This window comes from Dipodomys spectabilis, unplaced genomic scaffold (assembly GCF_019054845.1).
Source record: "Dipodomys spectabilis isolate Male_0828 unplaced genomic scaffold, ASM1905484v1 ptg000266l, whole genome shotgun sequence".
NCBI classification, from domain to species: domain Eukaryota; kingdom Metazoa; phylum Chordata; class Mammalia; order Rodentia; family Heteromyidae; genus Dipodomys; species Dipodomys spectabilis.
The window spans coordinates 793,169-813,571 of NW_024870943.1; the positions used below are offsets into that span (position 1 = coordinate 793,169).

The window sequence follows — 20,403 nt, forward strand, 5'->3', positions numbered from 1 at the left end:
TGCCTAGGCTAACCTTGGACTCCAAATCTCCTAACTCTGCCTCCTGTATAGCTAGCTAGATTGTAGGTGTGAGCTGCTGTGCACAGCCCATTTTATACATGTGTACTGTTATTATAGAGGGGATGTACAGAGGGATTACAATGGCATGCATGAGTCAGAGAATGAGGACATTTCCTTTTGTACAGTGAGTGTCTGCTGTTCTCTCATTCCCTCCCAGCCCCTCCCTCCCATCTCTACCCACGAGTTGTGCCGTTCACTTTCATCGGTGTCCTGTGAGCTCCATGGATGCACTTTTCTTTCTATCCTTTTTCCCTCCCTGTACCCTCCCAGAGATAACATGAGAACAGACTCTTTATCAGATAAAGAACACAGCAGTATCAAAAGTTAAAAACCAAAAAATATAGATGTATTTTGCTTCCACATTTTGGGTTTTGTTTTAGTATGTGTAATATTTTATATGAATATGAAGAGACACTTAGGCATTGGGCCTTTGTGATTCTCTCCTAAGACTACTCTCCTTTGGTCTCACTGTGTGTGAGTCTCTGGAATCCTGTGGCATTTGTCATATCCCAGTGCATTTTAGATCTAACTTCCTTATATCAGAGAGAACGTGCACCATCTATCTCCAGTCTTGACTTACCTCACTTCACATGATTTGTTCTAGTTCCATCCATTTCCTTGCAAATGACATTATTTTATTCTCTCTAATGACTTGTAAAGTACCATTGTTCACATTTTGTGGGTCCACTCATCTACCGTGGGGCATCTGGGCTGTTTGCATATCTTGGCTATTGTGAGTACTGTGGCAGTGAACATGGGTGTGCAGGTGTCCTTGTCATGATGCTCAGTGTAGATGCCCAGGAGTGGGTGGGAGGGAAGGTCTGTGTTTAGTATTTGGAGGAACCTGCAGACTGCTGTGCTGAGTGGCTCTACTAGTTCACATTCCCACCAACTGCACAGTAGGGCTCCTTTTCTCCACATCCCTGCCAGCATTTGTTCGAATTCACAGTGCTGGCCAATCTAACTGGATTAAGATGGAATCTCAGAGTTGTTGTGATTTGTAATTCCTTCATGCTCAGAGATGATGAGCATTTCCTCATGTGTTTCTTAGCCATTCTTCCCTCTTCTGAAGAGTCTCTCCTTTGCTCCCCTGCCCGTTTACGGACTCAGCCCACTGTATTTTAGTATAAATGTAAAAGCAGGAGACTCTGCATCGCTGGCATGTTTGTGGATCAGGTCACAGAAAGCCCCACTTGGGATAATGTGAACTAAGGTCTGTGGTTTTGGCGCACGCTGCTGGAGACGAGGGCTGGCTCTGGGAAGAGCAGACTGCCCCATCTCCACACCTGTACCGCTTCCACCTAGATTTTGGCCTCAATAGCTGAGAGAGGCTGCCAGACCCCCTTTCACTCCACACACCCCGCCTCTTCCTGGTTCTGGGTTTACAGCTCCAGAAAGCAGTGGGGCCTGAGATCACCAAGACAGACCTGGTGCCCACCTTCCAGATCCTGATGAAGGTCGGTGAGGCCAAGGTGAAGGCCACGGCCTCCCACAAAGGAAAGGTGGGTGCCCGTGACCCATGCTTAAGGAGGGGGGTTCAGGGTGGAGGTGCAGCCGGCTCCATCTCATCCCCCACCCTGGCCTGCAGAGTTCTGCAAGAACCTCTCCACAGATTGTCGGGAGATCGTGATCATGACCCAGATCTTGCCGTGCATCAAGGTAACTGGTTTGGCAGAGAGAGTCAGCTGGACAGGAAAGAGGGCACAGAACAGGCTGTGGAAATGCCCCAGGCACCTGGGTCACAGGCTGCAGCCAAGGAGATGGAGGCATGGACCCTGCAGCCCATCCCCATGCCCCCTGCCAGTCATGTGCAGAAGAGGCTGAGGCAGGTCTCCCAGGGCCTCCCTCCATTCTCCCTCCCAGGAACTGGTGTCAGATGCCAACCAATAGGTGAAGTCAGCCCTGGCCTCCATCATCATGGGCCTCTCTCGCATCCTGGGCAAAGACAACACCCTCGAGCACCTCCTGCTCCTCTTCCTGGCCCAGCTGAAGGACTAGGTGAATCTCCCCTCCCCTAGCCCCCTGCCAAGTTGATTGATGGCTATCATGGAGTCCAGCGGGGCTTCTGAGCTGAGTGATGAGTCGATGTGTGATGGGTAAGCATGCACATGTGGGCTTGATCAGAGGCAGAAGCAGTTCAAACTCTTTCTGTCATGGAGCACCTGCTGTGTTTGCCCCGGCCCTGCTGGATAGTGGGGGCATGGCATGGATGAGGCTTGCCCTGGAGGCAGGGCTGTGCTCTGGTGGGGGCTCATTTCAGTGGAGGGAGTTGAGGTGACAGGAATGAAAGGGGCAAGTCTCAGTACTGGTGGGCCAAGTGCCATGACTCCGCCTTCCTGCCTCCAACCTCAATTGGGTCCTGACACAGCTGTCCTGGGCGGAGCTGGGGCTCACATTTCTTCTCCCATTGTGTTATTTTTCCTCATGATTCCTGCAAGTTCTCCCAGAATGACTGTAGGTGTCATATGATGCCCAAGCCTCCATCACTTAATGTCAAGTGGGGCTCTGTATGTGGCCTTGTCACTGTGTCCCTGGGGCCAGGTTGGGGCTGGGCAGTGGTCCTGGGGAGATGGCAGGTCTGTAAGGTGTTGCTGTGGGGTGGCACTCCCCTCTTCCCATTCTTTGCTGCCTTGGGCCAGGCATCACTGGAGCCCCATCCTCTGCAGTGCCCAGAGCTGCGGCTGAACATCATCTCCAACCTGGACTGTGTGAACGAGGTGATCGACATACAGCAGCTGTCCTAGTCACTGCTGCCCGCCATGGTGGAGCTAGCCGAGGATGCCAAGTGGCGGGTGTGGCTGGCCATCATCGAGTACATGCCCCTGCTGGCTGGGCAGCTGGTGCGTGATCCATGGCATGCTGGGTAAGGTGGGGAGGGGAGAGGAGGCAGGCCAGACTCCCTCACCCTTGGAGCCCTCACCACCTCTCTTATGGCAGGGAGTGGAATTCTTTGACGGGAAACTCAACTCGTTGTGTATGGCATGGCTGGTGGACCATGGGGAGTCCTGCCACAAGGAGCTGGCAGCCAGTGGGTGGGGCCACGCAGCTGTTCTGTCTGTGCCCTGCCCCCCCCTGTTGGGACCCTGGGGAAGGCTGGCGCTGAGCCATGACCCACTTTAAAACTCCCCCATGGCCTTCCTGTTCCACTTGCAGTCTATACCATCCATGAGGCAGCCACCAGCAACCTCAAGAAGCTGATGGAGAAGTTTGGGAAGGAGTGGGCACATGCCACCATGATCCCCAAGATGCTAGCTATGTCCGGACACCCCAACTACCTGCACTTCATGGCCACCCTCTTCTGCATAAACATGAGTGTGGCCTGCACCACACCTGCACCCAGGTGCCAGCTTGCCAGGGGAGGGGCACGCATGGCCCCACTGTGAAACCAGGCTTGGGAGTGGAGAGGCTGGGGCCAGGACCAGCGGTACACTTCTGGAGCTGGGCGGGCTCCAGGCCTCCGGCACTCTTGGCCTGGGCGTGGGTGAGCTGGTGTCAGACACATCGTTGGCTGAGTGTTCAGAGTTGAACTCGTAAATCATAGTCGCAGTGAAGTGGTGTCAGTTGTGCACACCATTTCCATGCCGGTGAGGATTGGCGTAGCCTCGCCACCCGGGCCCAGGTGGCAGGCGCTGACTGTACTGATCGTGTGCCCGTGCTTGGCCAGGTTCTGTCGGAGGTGTGCGGGCAGGACATCACTACCAAGCACATGCTGCCCACCGTCGTGCACATGGCTGGGGACCCCATCGCCAACGTCCGCTTCAATGTGGCCAAGTCCCCGCAGAAGATCGGCCCCATCATACACAACAGGTGAGCTGGGACTTGCTGTTCTTATGCTCCTCTCCAGCTACACTGTTTCTTCCTTTGTGGTGATACTGAGGGTTGACCTTGCCAGGCAAGCATTCTGCCACTTGAGCCATGCCCCAGCGCTTTTTGCCTTTGTTATATTTCACAGAGTGCATGTGTGGCCCAGGCTGCCTGGTCTGTGCATGCTGCTCACACCGCTAGGATAACGGGTGCCACCACGCCCAGCTATTGCTAGGGCTTCCTCAGTGGCTGGGATTCCAGATGTGCACCACTGTGTTCAGCTGCCACTGCTCCCTGCTGCTTCCTCCCAGTGTCGGCTTCACTGTAGACTGAGGAGTCAGCAGTAGCCGTGGTGAGTCTTCTGGGGAGGGGGAGGTGAAGGGAAGGGAGGGGAAGGATGGCTTAGCATCGCTAGTCATCTGGAGATGCAAGTTGTAATTCCGCAGGGGGTGGCCAGGCCTGAACTGAGTTCCCAGCTGTGGGCACCCATCTGCTTCATGCTTCAGCCCTTTCCCCTCTGCTTCCAGCACCCTGCAGAGCGAGGTCAAGCCGGTCCTGGAGAAGCTGACCCAGGACCAGGATGTGGCCGTCAAGTACTTTGCCCAGGACACCCTGACCGGTGCAGGCTGGGTGTGGGCGGGCGGTGGCAGGTGGGAGGGGTGGTGGTGCCCAGGCAGAGGACCGGGAGGGCCAGAGGGTGGCAGTGCCAGGCAGGGGCTAGGAGGCCAGACATGCAGGTGGATGGGGAGAGGGTAGTGGGGCCTTGGCAGGGGCGCAAGTGGGCCAGGCTGGGCTTCTGAGCCAACCTATTCCTGTTCCTCCAGTTCTGTCTCTTGCCTGATACTGGAAGAAGAGCCAGTGCTTTGGCCTCCAGTGCCCGGCCTCCCGCCCACCCTAGGCTGAGCCCTCCCTGAGATCCTCCCTCAGGGAGCCAGTGTGTCCCTGACAGCCCTCCCTGTGCTTGGCCTGATCCCAGACCGGGCCCCACCCACATTCTCTGAGCTGCCTCGGGAGACGGCGCCTGGACCCCTCCCAAATGCTGAGGGACACGCAGTGGGATGGACAGCAGCCAGGAGGAAGGCGCCACTCCTGCCCTGTAGGGAGAGATGCGAGCATCCGGGTCACTGCCTCTTGCTGCTGAGATGGGGACCCCATGCCCACCTCCCTCCCACCTCCCTCCCCTTTCCTCCCCCCACCCCCTACCCCGGTAGTTTATTTGTGTCAACTGTACTGTTTATATTATATTCCTTTTTTCCCTCTTTTCACAAAGAAGTAAAGGTGTAGAAACAGTCAGCCCTCAGGTCTTAGTGGGGGTTGGGGGAGTGTCCTGGGGCCTTGGTCTCTGCCCTTTTCTGTGAGGAGACTTAATCCTAAACATTCACACTGAGTGTCCTGACCCCTAGGCATGCTGCCTGCTGTGGCAGAGCTGGCCAAGGACCCGGGCTGCCTGCGGAGGCCCTACTGTTCACATCCTCTTATTATTCACATCCTCCTATTGCTCAAGTCCTCTTACTGTTCACTGAGCCACACCCCTGCACTGGGAAAATCATCCATTTTTTTGATGAGCACGTAGCATTGTATCAAAGCCTCAGTTTCCCACTGGGTACCTCCAGCATGCCCAAGGCCCCTGTGGTCCAGGACATCAGTGTGAGTCTCCTTTACGGCTTTATACCTTTTTTTTTTTGTTACTCATGTGGATTGAACTCTGGTCCTGGCTGCTGTGCCTCAGCTCTTCACTGAGGGTGAGCACTCTACCACCTGAGCCACAGCCTCACTTCTGGTTTTCTGGTGCTTTATTGGAGATAAGAGTGTCATGGACTTTCCTGCCCTGGCTGGCTTTGAACCATGATCCTCATATATCAGCCTTCTGAGTAGCTAGGATGACAATAGTGAGCCACTGGCATGCGACTAGGTTTTTGTCTTTTAAAGTCTCGATTCTACCAGAGAAAAACATATTTACATTCTTGTCTGGCTTGTTTTCCTTCCCAAGATGTATGATGAATTACAGTTCCATCCATTTTCCTGCAGGTGCCAGGCTTTCTTGTTCATGGAAAGTTGTTTTTTAGGAGAACAGACAAATATACAAGATAGAAAGGAGTAGATGGCAATAGATAGCATATGAAAAATTTGGAGCTATTTAGTGGTGGGGAATTGATATACAACATAAAGCTGAAAGTATTTTCCAGATCTGTATACACCTTTACGAACTGTAAAGCAGTGACCCAGCTCTACCCTGTGCCTATCAGCCAGGAGGGAGAGCTGGCCCGGCCCAGTTATATACCAACACTGCATAGAGATGACACTTCACCAGCCAAGACTGAAAACTGAAAGTTCAGGGTGGAAAACTGTCCCAAACAAATGGAAACTGACCTGAAAGGGAGCCCCAGTTGCTTTTCTCACTAGAGCAGGGGAGACATCAAACCCAAGTTAGGTTGATGAGCTGAAGACCATTACCCTATGCTGACAGACAGCGAGCCAGCACACAGATGCCTATTGCTGCCCCGGTTTCATGAACTAGTACTACTGGATGCCATGGACCATAAGTCCAGGCCAAGTTAGAATGTTGGCTTAAGATTCCCTCTCATCAAGTGATAGGCTGCCGAGCCCAAAGTCAGCAATAAGACTTAAGGATCAAATGAAGGAACAAGTTTACAAATTCAAGAATCAAAACCATACCACAACTTTCCAGAACCTCTGGGATGAAGCAAAGGCTTCTCAGGGAATTTACAACTGTGCGGGCCTGGCATGAAAACAGTCAGATATCTCAAATGCAATCAACGATGAAGCACAGTCTAAAAGCAAACCCAGAACAGTGGATAGAAAGATAACCATAAGGTCTGGGAAGGTGACTAGGTGGTAGAGCACTTGCCTTGTATGCTTGAGGCCCTGGGTTGAATTCCTCAGCACCACATAAGCAGGAAAAAAAAAGCCGGAAATGGCACTGCGGCTCAAGTGGTAGAGTGCTAGCCTTGAGCTGAAGAGATGAGGGACAATGCCCAGGCCCAGAGTTCAGGCCCCATGACTAGACCCCTCCTCAGAAAAGAAAGATAATCATAAAAATCAGCATAGAGCCACCAGGCACTGATGGCTGCTCACCACTAATCAGAGCTACTCCAGAAGCTCAGATCTTAGGATTGTGGTTCAAAGGCAGCAGAAATATTCATGATGCTTTTTATCAATAAACTAATTGAGTTGTGGCTCAAGTGGTAGCACACTAGCCTGGAGCTGAAGAAGCTTAGCAACAGTGCCCAGGCCCTGATTTCAAGCCCTAGGACAGGCACACACATAAACACACACACACACACAAAAATCAGGGTAAAAATGAAAAAAATGGAGTTTAAAAGAACAATGTAAAAAAATCCGTGAAAGAAGCTGAGCGCTGGTGTTTCATGCCTGTAATCCTAGCTACTCTGGAGGCTGAGATCTGAGGATCATGGTTCAAAGCCAGCCCAGGCAGGAAAGTCCATGTGACTCATCTCCAATAAACCACCAGAAAACTGGAAGTGGCAACTGTGGCTCAAGTGATAGCGTATTTGCCTTGGGCTAAAGAGCTGAGGGACAGTGCTCAGGCCCAGAATTCCAGCCTCAGGACTGACAAAAAAAAAATCAAGGAAGGTAAGAACTTTCCTTGGTAAGATAGCTAAGACTGACAAGCCTTCATCCAACAACAGTGAAGACATCAACTAAGAAAACTAGAATGTCATAACAGTTTAAATTCCAGTTGTCACTGAGAAGTATATTAGAAACTTAATCCAATACATTAGAAAATATACAAGAAATGGATTCACTTCTTTGCATGTTGGACCCATCAGGTTTAATCCAAGATGATTTTAGTCACCTAACTATATCTGTAATCAAGCAGTAAATAGATTCACTAACAGGTTCCACCAGATGTTCAGTTACCACCAATACTCCTCAGACAGGTTCAAAAATGAGGAAAGGAAGAAGGCTACCAAACTCCCTCTCATACCAAAATGAGAACAGACTAGAGACAAGATTAGACACCTACTTCCTTGAAGAGCACAGATGTAAAACATTTCATAACATACCTGCAAGTAATTTCAACAATGCATTGAAAGATCATGCACCATGCCCACATTACATTCCACCCAAAATTGCAAGTGTGGCTCAACCAGTCAGGGATAATTTGTAGAGTAAGACCCTGGACACCTGTGACTTGCACCTGTCATCCTAGCGACTGAGGCTGAGATCTGAGGATCACAGTTCAAAGCCAGCCTGGGCAGAAAAGTCCAGCAGACTCTTCAATTCCCTACCAGAAAACTGGAAGTGGCACTAAGCTCCAAGTGGTAGAGTGCTAGCCATGAGTAAAAGAACTCAGGGACAGCACCCAGGTTCTGACTTCAAGCCCCACTACTGATTTCCAGCTGCTCCCCTCCCCCTAAAAAAGTCATTATAACAATGATCCACCTGCTTTAAAGGTTTCTCCACCACGGCTCTATCAGCTGTAAGAAGTGAGTAGTTATGGATTTTAATGAAGTAGAAACAATGGGAAGGTAGATACAGTCTGGTAGGGACCTGACAAGGCAAGGTGTGTGCAGTGTGCAATAGTGGCCACCATCACGCCAGGACTCGGGTGTGACCCAAGAACAGAAGTCACATGGCGCCTGTGCTAGGAATCAGTCAATGGTTACTCCCAGATCTGACCTGGCATGAGCGCTTCCCCCCAAACCCTCCTCAGGACAGGACTTTCTTGGCCCTTCGGGATTCCGCTGCTTTGATCCCAATGGCAGCACTTCTCCAGGCTGATTGTTTTGCGAGGGTGGCGACCACAGTGTGGCCTGCTCTACCAGCAGGAGGTGCACAAGAGGTGGGGCCAGAGCCCTCAAGCTAAGGGTGCAATGTGGGGGGGGGAGCTGAACTCCCAGCCAGTTCACAGGCTGAGTCACACCTTTGTGTCACAACCCATTTTTCTGGAAGGCTTTGTCAGGAGCTACAACTCATCCCCAGGAGTGAGAGGTGAGCGTGTCTCATCCCTCCTTCATATTGAGCATAATCACCAGGGTGCTGCTTTGAATGAAGCCAAGTCAGGAGCTGGCTGTGAGCTCTGGCTGGCAGGTGTGCGGCGGGGGAGAAGAAGTCAGGGGTCCAGCCATCGCATGGCAAGGACACAGGGGACAGGAAAGGGATTGGTACAAGATGGTGGCACAGAACCGAGGGTGCTCAGGAAGAAAGGAGGAGACAGAGATGGAGAGAGATGTCCTGAATGTGTGAACTCTCCAGAAGTAACGAGTCCAGGCAGGGCTGCATGTCAGCATGACGTCGGGAGGCTGTGCTTCCAGTGGACTGCAGGGCTGAATGGGATGCAGAGCCTAACCATGAGCTGAAGAGCTGAGGAACAGCGCCTACGCCCAGAGTTCAAGCCCCACGACCGACCAAAAATAAAAAAGAGGAAAAGCACATGGAGCGTTGTGTGGTGGTGGGTGTGTGTGAGGTGGGTGGAGGGTGGGGTGCTCCTGGGGAGCCGGCGCTCAGAAGGGGTGGGGTGGGGGCAGGGAAAGCCTCAGAAGGCAGGAAGCTGGTGGAGGACGCGCTGCCCCGAGGTCAGGAGGCTAAGTCCACATTCACGCTCTCCATGATGATACAGATGGGGAGGACCTCTGAGCATGGGAACACCAGGGGTCAGGAGAGGACCAGGTGTGTGTGAGGTTAATGATGACACCAGACAGTTCCCCAAGGAGACCAGAGCATGCCTGTGCTGGGTGGAATGACTTTGGGCTGGATTAAGGGCATAGGGCAGGTACAGAATCTGGCTAAATCCAGTGTGCGGGGAGGGAGTGCAGGGACGGCAGGGCCTGTGGTTCAAGCCTTTCTGTGGTGGGGTGGCTGTGGGAACTTCAGGATCAGGAGGAGGTGCCTGGCTCAGAGCCCACAGTCCACTCAACACCCGGCATACAGTCCCTGGATGGCTCCTGGAGGCAGGCCTGCCATCTGCTTGCTTTCCTTTTCTGTGCAGGTCCCAGGACTTGAAATCAGGGCCTGGGTCCTTCCCTGAGCTTTTGTGCTCAGGGCTGGTGACTGTCCCTGGCAAATCAGTGCTACTTCTGGCTTGCTGTCACCCTGATACTCATTCCCGAGAAGAAAAGGGTGGAGGTGGAGAGCCCTAGACTGGAGGGCCTTGCGTGTCATTCAGCACAGCAGCCCTCACCGGCACTCCAGAGGCTGTGGTAACATGACCTCATAACAAGGGACATGAGGAGCACTGCAGGAAATGTCACAATAGACAAGCAAGGGACTGTCTTAAGGAGCCTTCATGTTGTAAAAACAACTTTACATTTAAAAATGTGCTTTTCAAAAGTACACTTAATGTCCTTGTTGAATTAGCAGAGAGTCTAGAGATATGTAACATAGACTGCCAAGGAAAATAAAGAGTTGTGAAAATAAATTATGTGCAAGAAATAAGCACGGACAAGACTAAGGGAGTATCTGTCAGGAAGGAGCCTTGATGTTTGTGGTCAGTGCTACACCAGCAGGACTCCCTCCCTCCCTTCCTTCCTTCCTTCCTTCCTTCTTCTTTCTTTCCTTTCTACCTACCTTACTTCCTTACTTTCTTCCTTCCTTCCTTCCTTCTTTGCTGGCTTACCATCTCTCTTCTCTGTCTGTCTGTCTGTCTGTCTGTCTGTCTGTCTGTCTGTCTATGTCCCTCATTCTCTCTTTCCATCTTTGTGCCAGTCCTGGGGCTTGAACTCTGGGCCTCTGTTCTATCCCTGGGACCATTTGGCTCAAGACTAGCGCTTTACCACTTCAGCCACAACACCACCTACATTTTTTTTAGTGGTTTATTGGAGATGACAGTCTCAGAGACTTTTTTACCTAGACTGGCTTTGAACTGTGATCCTTAGATCCCACCTGCTCAGGAACTCAGAACACAGACATCAACCACCACCACCCAGGTGCTATTTTCTTTCCAACTACTTTCTTCTCCAGAACAGAAAGGGCTTTAAGAATGATTTGCTTCTTTGCATAGGTAACTATTAAAGAAAGAAAAAAAATCAAAAGACTCAAAATGGCATTAGGAAAACATGTTAGGTGAGTTTAACCAGTTTATCTTGAACTTGACACCACCACCAGGTAATGGGACAGATTCTCTGGAAGAAGTTGACATGATCTAATAAGCACTATTTCAAAATCTAACATTTCCACTTTCATATAATTTTGTGGGCCAGCAAAATAGAGACAGATGAACACACACACAGATATATAGCACACAAATGCGCAGGTGTGGACATGTGTGCACACCTCTATCTCAGCAGATGACTTTTATCTAGGTGTGGAGATTGTTGAAGGGCCAAGCAAAGTTCAGCAGAGATGCAAGCTTGGTGGTCCTCAGGGGAGGACCACTTTCTTCTTCTTTGTGCAGGTGAAGAGGAGGCTGCAGGGAGTGGAGTGTCCGCTCATGAGTAGGAAAGGGCTGAGGGCTGGGAAACAGCCCATAGCAAATGCCGCCATATGGTGCAACACAGGGCTGGGGTTGTAAATCACAGACAAGCAAATCTGACAGATGCAGGACACAGTGTAAAAGGAGACAAAGGCGCTCACCAGGAGGAGGATGCTTATGGTAGCTCTGGACTCGGGAGAGGCTCTGGTGGAGACACTGGTCCTCTGGATGTGTCGCATTCTCTGCTTGTGCCTGTACAGGACTAAGAGCATGGAGGTGCTAGCCCAGAGCATGAGCCCCAAACATAGAACATCAGGCACTGAGAGCATGGTCACATAAAGCACATCAGCAGCTGGATCGTGACGCACGGAAGAACAGTATCCATAGGCCTTTAAGATCGTCATGTTGTCGTGCTCTTTGGGTCCGGTCATGTGCATGGGAAAAACAATATTCACCAGGAGGAAGACCCCCCAACTGAGGTAGACGGTGGAAACAATGTGCTTGTGGGCTCTCCCCTTCAGCCCTGCCCACTTGGAGTCCCCCTGGCTGATGCTCACAGCCTGGAAGATGCTGAGGGAGCAAGTGCTACCTATCGCCACCCCCCTGCCCACTCGGTAAAGATAGAAGACCATTTTGCACCCCACATCATTGAAGAAATTTCTCCAGCCCCAAGCCACCATGGTTTGGGGAACACTCCTACACAGAAGACTTAGGAAGTTGGCTACAATTAAGTGCCTAAGAATCAAGTCTGTGGCTCACATCCTGTTCCCCATGCAGGAAAGGAATAGATAATGGGAGAGAAGAGACAAATTACCCACAAACCCAACCACAGTCTGGCCTAAGAGGATCACCCCCATAGACACATGGGTATCTCCCATCCTCTCTGTTCCTTGAGTCTCATCCAGAGGCTCTGGCTTAGGAAACTGAGGCCTGCATGGTGCCAAGGGAACTCAACATTCTCCATCCAGCATTCAGACTACCGGAAATACTTTCCTACTGTCTCTTATGTATTAGGAAAAATCCAATCCTATTCATCCATTGGGAAGAGGAAGATGGCATGTACAGGGAAATGGGTGAACCTGGAGAAATGGCATTAAGTGAAGGTGAGTCAGGTTCTGAGATGAAGGCGGCTACATTTCTCCTCTGTAGAATCAGATCTAAGATTCTAAACTAGCAAGGCTCTAGTGGCTCAAGACTGTAATCCTAGCTACTCAGGGGCTGAGACCTTGAATTTCCAATTCAAAGCCAGCCCAGAGAAGGAAAGTCTGTGAGACTCTTCTCTCCAGTTAAGCACCAGCAAATCAGAAGTAGACCTGTGGCTCAAAGTGGTACAGGCCTAGCCTTGAGCAAAAAGGGCTCAAGGAACATGGGCAAGCCCTGAGTTCAAGCTCTCTGACTGACTAAAGAAAGGAACTTGAAACATTCGTGACACATTCCTGGGGTCACTTGCACTTAAACCTCAATACACTGGCTGCAGGAGTGGGTCCCAGGTGTCACCCTTTCCTCAACATGGAGCCCACATTTCACAGAAGAAATACCAGGAAGATGAACTAGGTCTGTGGTGGGGATGGTGCGGGTGAAGGAGGAGGTTGATGACAGAGACAGAGAGGGGGCAATTTTAGGTTCAAATGCCATTCTAGAGTCGCTGATGTGAACACATCTTTCCCAGCCCCTGGACAATCAGGATTCCTTCTCACTTGTCATAAACCAGAGCAGACTCTGTGAGGGAGATGAAAGTTAGGAACCAACAGGGCTTGGGGGTGAGGGGCCTAGAACCCCAGTTCTTTTCACTGTTCTAGTCCATTCCTATCCTACCCTGTTTCTTTGTCGTGCAACCGGTTTCAATCTGGAATCCCTGCCCCTAAGGTGATCACTTACTCAGAGTGTGGAACCTGGGGGTCTCTCCTACAGGCTGCGCCTCTCCAGTGGCAATGAACACAAGTGCTCGCCTCTTCTCTCAGGATGTGCGTGGCAGGGCGGGTCGTTTCTGAGACAAACATGGGAACTTCAGAGCTTCAGAGGGCTACTTAGATAGGGGTCCAGGAGGGCGGCAGCTGTGGTCGTCTCCTGCGGGAGCGGTGATTTTCCCTTCACCTGGGGTGGCAAGCCAAGTTCTCAGTAAACTTTTTCTTTTCCCCCATGTGACAATTATAAAGACACTTTCCACTCTCATGTGGGTGCTTCTCCAGGGGATAGGGGAATGGTGCAGTCACTTACCTCTCCTGGATCCCAATAGGCTGGCAGGAGACACTGAGATCTGAAGCGAGATGACTGTAAACAACCTCAGTGGTGTGTAAGCCATGTGTCCCCAAAGTTTCTTATCCAAAGTGTCCCTTCCCTTTTTATTCCAGTTCTGAGACTTGAACTCAGGGCTTGGGCACTGTTCCTGAGCTGCTTTTGCTCAAGGCTAGCACTCTACCATTGGTGCCACAGCACCACTTCTGGCTTTTTCTATGTATGTGCTGCTGAGGAATTGAACCCAGGGCTTCATGCATGATAGGAAAGCACTCTACCACTGAGCCACCTTAGCAGCCCTCCTCATCTCAGTCTCCTTTTGTTTTATCATCACATATGCTGTTAGAAAAGAAAAATGGAACCCTGTACTGATGCAATCTCAGGAACCTGATATCAGAGAATCAAAGTTCAAAGCCACCCTGGTGAAGAATCTGTATACACCTGTCTGTATACACCAGATCTGTATACACCTGTCTGAACTGTAAAGCAGTGTCCTGGCTCTACCATGTGCCTGTCAGCCAGGAGGGAGAGCTGGCCCGGCCCAGTTATAAACCAACACTGCATAGAGATGACACTTCACCAGCCAAGACTGAAAACTGAAAGTTCAGGGTGGAAAACTGTCCCAAGCAAATGGGAACAGACCTGAAATGGAGCCCCAGTTGCTTGTCCCACGAGAGCAGGGGAGACATCAAACCCAAGTTAGGTTGATGAGATAAAGACCGTTAACTTCTGCTGACAAACAGCGAGCCAGCAAACAGATGCCTACTGCTGCCCTGGTTTCATGAACTAGTACTACTGGATGCCATGGACCGGTACGTCCAGACCAAGTTAGAATGTTGGCTTAAGACACCCTCTCATCAAGAGATAGGCTGCCGAGCCCAAAGTCAGCCATAAGACTTAAGGATCAAATGAAGGAACAAGTTTACAAATTCAAGAATCAAAACCATACCACAACTTTCCAGAACCACTTGGATGAAGAAAAAGCTTCTCTGAGGGAATTTACAGCTGTGTGGGCCTGCCAGGAAAAAAGTCAGGTGTCTCAAATGCAATCAACAATGAAGCACAGTCTAAAAACAAACCCAGAACAGTGGATACAAAGAGAATCATAAAAATCAGGATAGAGCCAGCCAGGAACTGATGACTGCTCACCACTAATCAGAGCTACATAACAAGCTCAGGTCTGAGGATTGTGGTTCAAAGGCATCAGAAAACTCCATGAGGCTCATTTTCAATAAACTATCCCCAGAATGTACAAAGCAGAGCTGTGGCTCAAGTGGTAGCGCACTAGCCTGGAGCGAAAGAAGATTAGCAACAGTGCCCAGGCCCTGAGTTCAAGCCAAAGGACAGGCACACACATACACACACACACACACACACACACACACACACACACACACACACACACACACACAAATCAGGGTAAAAATGAAAGAAATGGAGATTAAAATAACAATGTAAAAAAAAAATCAGTGAAAGAAGCTGAGCTCTGGTGGCTCACGCCTGTATTCCTAGCTACTCAGAAGGCTGAGATCTGAGGATCATGGTTCAAAGCCAGCTATTTCAGCAAAGTCCATAAGACTCATCTCCAATCAACCACCAGAAAACTGGAAGTGGCGACTGTGGCTCAAGTGATAGAGTGCACACCTTAAGCTGAAGAGCTGAGGGACAGTGCACAGGACCAAAATTCAAGCCTCAGGACTGACAAAAAAAAATCAGTGAAGGTAAGAACTTTCTTTGGGAAGATAGCTAAGACTGACAAGCCTTCAGCCAAGAACAGGGAAGACATCAACTAAGAAAACTAGAATATCATAACAGTTAAAATTCAAGTTGTCACTGAAATATAGTAGAAAATTAATCCAACACATTAGTAAACATACAAGAAATGGATTCACCTCTTTGCACGTTGGACCCATCAGGTTTGATCCAAGATGATTTTAGTCACCTAACTTCATCTTTAATCAAGCAGTAAATAGAGTCACTGATGGGTTACACCAGGTGTTCAGAGTTACCACCAATGCCTCTCAGACAGGTTCAAAAACTAGCAAAGGAAGAATGCTAATAAACTCCCTCTCATATCAAAATGAGAACAGACTAGAGACAGGATTAGACACCTATTTCCTTGAAGAGCACAGAAGTAAAATATTTAATATAACATATCTGCAAGAAATTTCAACAATGCATTTAAAGATCATGCACCATGCCCACGTTGCATTCCACCCAAAACTGCAAGTGTGGCTCAACCAGTCCTGGATAATTTGAAGAGTAAGTCCCTGGACACCTGTGGCTCGCACCTGTCAACTTAGAGACTGAGGCTGAGATCTGAGGATCACAGTTCAAAGCCAGCCTGGGCAGAAAAGTCCAGCAGATTCTTGAGTTCCCTACCAGAAAACTGGAAGTGGCACTAAGCTCCAAGTGGTAGAGCACTAGCCATGAGTAAAAGAGCTCAGGGACATCAACCAGGTCCTGAGTTCAAGCCCCACAACTGATTTCCCACCCACACCCGCCAAAAATTCATTATAACAAGGATCCATCTGCTTTAAAGCTTTCTCTGCCAAGGCACTATCAGCTGTAAGAAGTGAGTAGTTAGGGATTTTAATGAAGTAGAAACAATGGGAAGGTAGATACAGTCCGGCAGGGACCTGACAAGGCAAGGTGTGTGCAGTGTACAATAGTGGCCACCATCATGCCAGGACTCAGGTGTGACCCAGGAACAGAAGTCAGATGGCGCCTGTCCTAGGGGTCAGTCAATGGTTACTCCCATATCTGAACTAACATGAGCACTTCCCTCCAAAACCTCCCCGGGACTTTCTTGGCCCTTCTGAATTCCTCTGTTTTCATCACAATGGCAGCCATTGGCCAGGGTGGTTGTTTTGTGAGGATGGCAAACAGTGTGGCCTGCTCTACCAGCAGGAGGTGCACAAGGGATGGGACCAGAGCCCCCAAGCTAAGGGTGCAGGGAGTGAGGGAGAGCTGACCTCCCAGCTGGTTCACGGGCTGACCCATTTTTCCTGGAAGGCTTTGTCAGGAGCTTCAACTCATCCCCAGGAGTGAGAGGTGAGCATGTCTCATCCCTCCTGGATATTGAGCATAGTCACCAGGTGCTGCTGTGAATGAAGCCAAGTCAGGAGCTGGCTGTGAGCTCTGGCTGGCAGGTGTGCAGCAGGGAAGCATGAGTTGGGTGGCCGGCCACTGTGTGGCAAGGACACAGGGAACAGGAAAGGGATTCATACAAGATAGTGGCGTAGAACTGAGGGTGCTCAAGAAGAAAGGAGACAGAGATGGAGGAAGACAACCTGAATGTGCGATCTCTTCAGAAGTAACAAGTCCAGGCAGGGCTGCATGTCAGCATGACGATGCGCAGCTGTACTTCCAGCGGACTGCAGGGATGCATGGGATGCAGAGCCTAAGCTTGAGCTGAAGAGCTCAGGGACAGTGCCTAGGGCCAGAGTTCAAGCCCCAGGGAGGACCAAAAAAAAAAAAAAAGGAAAAGTGGGAGGAGCATTGCTGAGAGCTGTGGGGTAGGGGAAGCATGGGGCGTGGGTTGTATTGGATTTGGATCCTGCTCAAGACAGAAGGTGAGGTCAGTAGAGGGTGGGGTGCTCCTGGGGAGCGAGTGCTGACAGGGGGTAGAATGGGGACAGGGAAAGCCTGTGTCCCCTCACAAGGCAGGGAGCTGGTGGAGGACACACGCTGCCCCTAGGTCAGGAGACTAAGTCCACATCCACACTCTGCAAGGTGACACAGACGGGGAAGACCTCTGGGGATGGGAACACCAGGGTCAGGAGAGGACCAGGTGTGTGTGAGGTTAATGATGACACCAGACAGCTCCCCAAGGAGACCAGAGCATGCCTGTGCTGGGTGGAATGACTTTGGGCTGGATTAAGGGCATGGGGCAGGTAGGGAATCTGGCTAAAGCGAGTGTGGGGGGAGGGAGTGCAGGAACGGCAGGGCCTGTGGTTCAAGCCTTTCTGTGGTGGGGTGGCTGTGGGAACTTCAGGATCAGGAGGAGGCGCCTGGCTCAGAGCCCAGAGTCCACTCAGCACCGGGCATAGTCCCTGGCTGACTCCTGGTGGCAGGCCTGCCATCTGCTTGCTTTCCTTTTCTGTGCTGGTCCCAGGATTTGAACTCAGGACCTGTGTCCTATCCCTGAGCTTTTGTTCTCAGGGCTGATGACTGTCCCCGGGACATCAGTGCTACTTCTGGCTTGCTGTCACCTTTCAATTCATTCCTGAGAAGAAAAGGGAGGAGGTGGAGAGCCCTGGACAGGAGACCCCTCCTCACATTCAGTACAGCAGCCCTGACCTGCAACCCAGAGGCTGTGGTAAAGGGACCTCATAACAAGGGACATGAGGAGCACTGCAGGAAATGTCACAATAGCCAAGCAAGGGACTTTCTCAAGGAGCCTTCGTGTTTTAAAAACAACTTTATATTAACAAAGGTGCTTTTCAGAAGTACACTTAAGGTACTTGTTGAATTAGCAGAGTCTAGAGATATGTAACATAGACTGCCAAGAAAAAGAAAGAGTTGTGAAAATAAATTATGTGTAAGAAATAAGCAAGGACAAGACTAATGGAGTAACTGCCAGGAAGGAGTCTTGATGTTTGTGGTTAGTGCTACACCAGCAGGACTTCCTTCCTTCCTTCCTTCCTTCCTTCCTTCCTTCCTTCCTTCCTTTCTTCCTTCCTTCCTTGTTTCTTCCTTCCTTCCTTCCTTCCTTCCTTCCTTCCTTCCTTCCTTCCTTCCTTCTTTGCTGGCTTGCCCTCTCTCTTCTCTGTCTGTCTCTGTCTGTGTGTCTGTGTCCCTCATTCTCTCTTTCCTTCTTTGTGCCAGGCCTGGGGCTTGAAATTTGGGCCTCCATTCTGTCCCTGGGAAATTTGACTCAAGGCTAGTGCTCTACCACTTCAGCCACAGCACCACCTCCATGTTTGTTTGCAGGGTTTTTTGGTGGTTTATTGGAGATGAGAGTCTCAGAGAGTTTTTACCTAGACTGGCTTTGAAATGTGATCCTTTGATCTCGCCTCCTCATGAACTCAGAACACAGGTATTAATCACCACACCCAGCTGCTATTTCCTTTACTTTATTTTTTTTTATTGTGAGAATACCCTACAGAGGAGTTACAATTATATGGGCAAGATAACGAGTACGTTTCTTATCAAGTATTGTTGCCTCCACTTTGTTTCTCATTCCTATCTGTTCCCATACTCCAGCCCTCCCCCAACCTGATTCCCCCCACACACACCAAAGTTGTAAAGTTCATTTTTTGACATAACGACTGTACATCTCATTGTTGCAATGGGTCCACCTGTATCCCTAGTTAAACAAGTTTTTTTTTCCCTTCCACTCCACAAAATATACCAACATCAAATACAGTGAAAGCATGGGTTATACTATGGGGGAAGGACATACAAAGCAACATAGAAATCATCTTATAAATATGATAGAAACAATTGCCACGTGCTATTTTCTTTCCAACTACTTTCTTCTCCAGAACAGAATGGGCTTTAAGAATTATTTGTTTCGTTGCATAGGAAACTATTAAGAAAGAAAAAAAAATCAAAAGACTCAAAATGGAATTAGGAAAACATGTAAAGTGAGTTTAACCAGTTTATCTTGAATTTGATACAACTACCATTTAATGGGGCAGATTCTCTGGAAGAAGTTGACATGAACTAATAAGCATTAGATCAAAATCTAACATTTCCACTTTCATATAATTTTGTGGGCCAGCACAATAGAGAGAGATGAACACACACACAGACATATAGCACACAAATGTGCAGATGTGGACCTGTGTGCACACTTCTATCTCTCAGCAGATGACTTTTATCTAGGTATGGAGATTGTTGAATGGACAAGCAAAGTTCAGCAGAGATGCAAGCTTGGTGGTCCTCAGGGCAGGACCACTTTCTTCTTCTTTGTGCAGGTGAAGAGGAGGCTGCAGGGAGTGGAATGTCTGCTCATGAGCAGAAAAGGGCTGAGGGATGGGAAACAGCCTGTAGCAAACACCGAGATATGGTGCAGCACTGGGCTGGGGTTGTAAATCACAGACAAGCAAATCTGACAGATGCAGGACATGGTATAACAGGAGACAAAGGCGCTCAACAGGAAGAGGATGATTATGGTAGCTCTGGACTCGAGAGAGGCTCTGGTGGAGACGCTGATCCTCTGGATGTGTCTCATTCTCTGCTTGTGTCTGTACAGGATAAAAAGCATGGAGGTGCTGGCCCAGAGCATGAGACCCAGACATAGAACATCAGGCAACGAGAGCATGGCCATATACAGCACATCAGCAGCTGGGTCCTGACGCACAGAAGAACAGTATCCATAGGCCTTAAAGCTCGTCATGTCTTCGTATGCTTTGGGTCCGGTCATGAACTTGATATTAACAATGCTTACCAGGAGGAAAACCCCCCAGCTGAGGTAGACGGTGGGGACAATGTGCTTGTGGGCTCTCCCCTTCACTCCTGCCCACCTGGAGTGCCCCTGACTGATGCTGAGTGCAAGGAAGATGCTCAGCGAGCAAGTGCTAACAATCGACACCCCCCTGCCCACTTGGTGAAGATAGAAGACCATTTTGCACCCCACATCATTGAAGAAATTTCTCCAGCCCCAAGCCACCATGGTTTGGGGAACACCCCTACACAGAAGACTTAGGAAGTTGGCCACAATTAAGTGCCTAAGAATCAAGTCTGTGGCTCTCATCCTGTTCCCCATGCAGGAAAGGAATAGACAGTGGGAGAGAAGAGACAAATTACCTACAAACCAAACCACAGTCTGGGCTAAGAGGGTCACCCCCATAAACACATGAGCATCTCCCATCCTCTCTGTTCCTTGAGTCTCATTCAGAGGCCCTGGCTTGGGAAACTGAGGCCTGCATGGTGCCAAGGGAACACAATATTTTCCTTCC

At 49.9% G+C, this 20,403-nt stretch overlaps 1 protein-coding gene and 1 pseudogene across 1 annotated transcript; one reads left to right on the forward strand and one right to left on the reverse strand.

The window, feature by feature from the left end:
- The window catches only part of LOC122125519, a 50,642-nt pseudogene extending 45,777 nt beyond the window's left edge, over nucleotides 1–4,865 (forward strand).
- Nucleotides 4,866–11,208: 6,343 nt separating this feature from the next.
- On the reverse strand, nucleotides 11,209–19,841 carry LOC122125520 (vomeronasal type-1 receptor 4-like). Its single transcript, XM_042700060.1, has 2 exons — nucleotides 19,559–19,841; nucleotides 11,209–12,008 (listed from the first exon to the last, which is right to left on the reverse strand). Exons 1-2 carry the CDS (start codon nucleotides 19,839–19,841, stop codon nucleotides 11,209–11,211), a joined length of 1,083 nt encoding a protein of 360 aa, XP_042555994.1.
- Between the last annotated feature and the right edge of the window lie 562 nt (nucleotides 19,842–20,403).

Excerpts from the sequence above, each read along its gene's own strand:
- LOC122125520 (XM_042700060.1), bottom strand. The coding sequence starts at position 19,841 with ATGACGAGCTTTAAGGCCTATGGATACTGTTCTTCTGTGCGTCAGGAC. Across the intron at positions 12,009-19,558 it reads TTATACCATGTCCTGCATCT|ACTTGATTCTTAGGCACTTA; the intron begins GTCAGATTTGCT and ends TGTGAGCCACAG.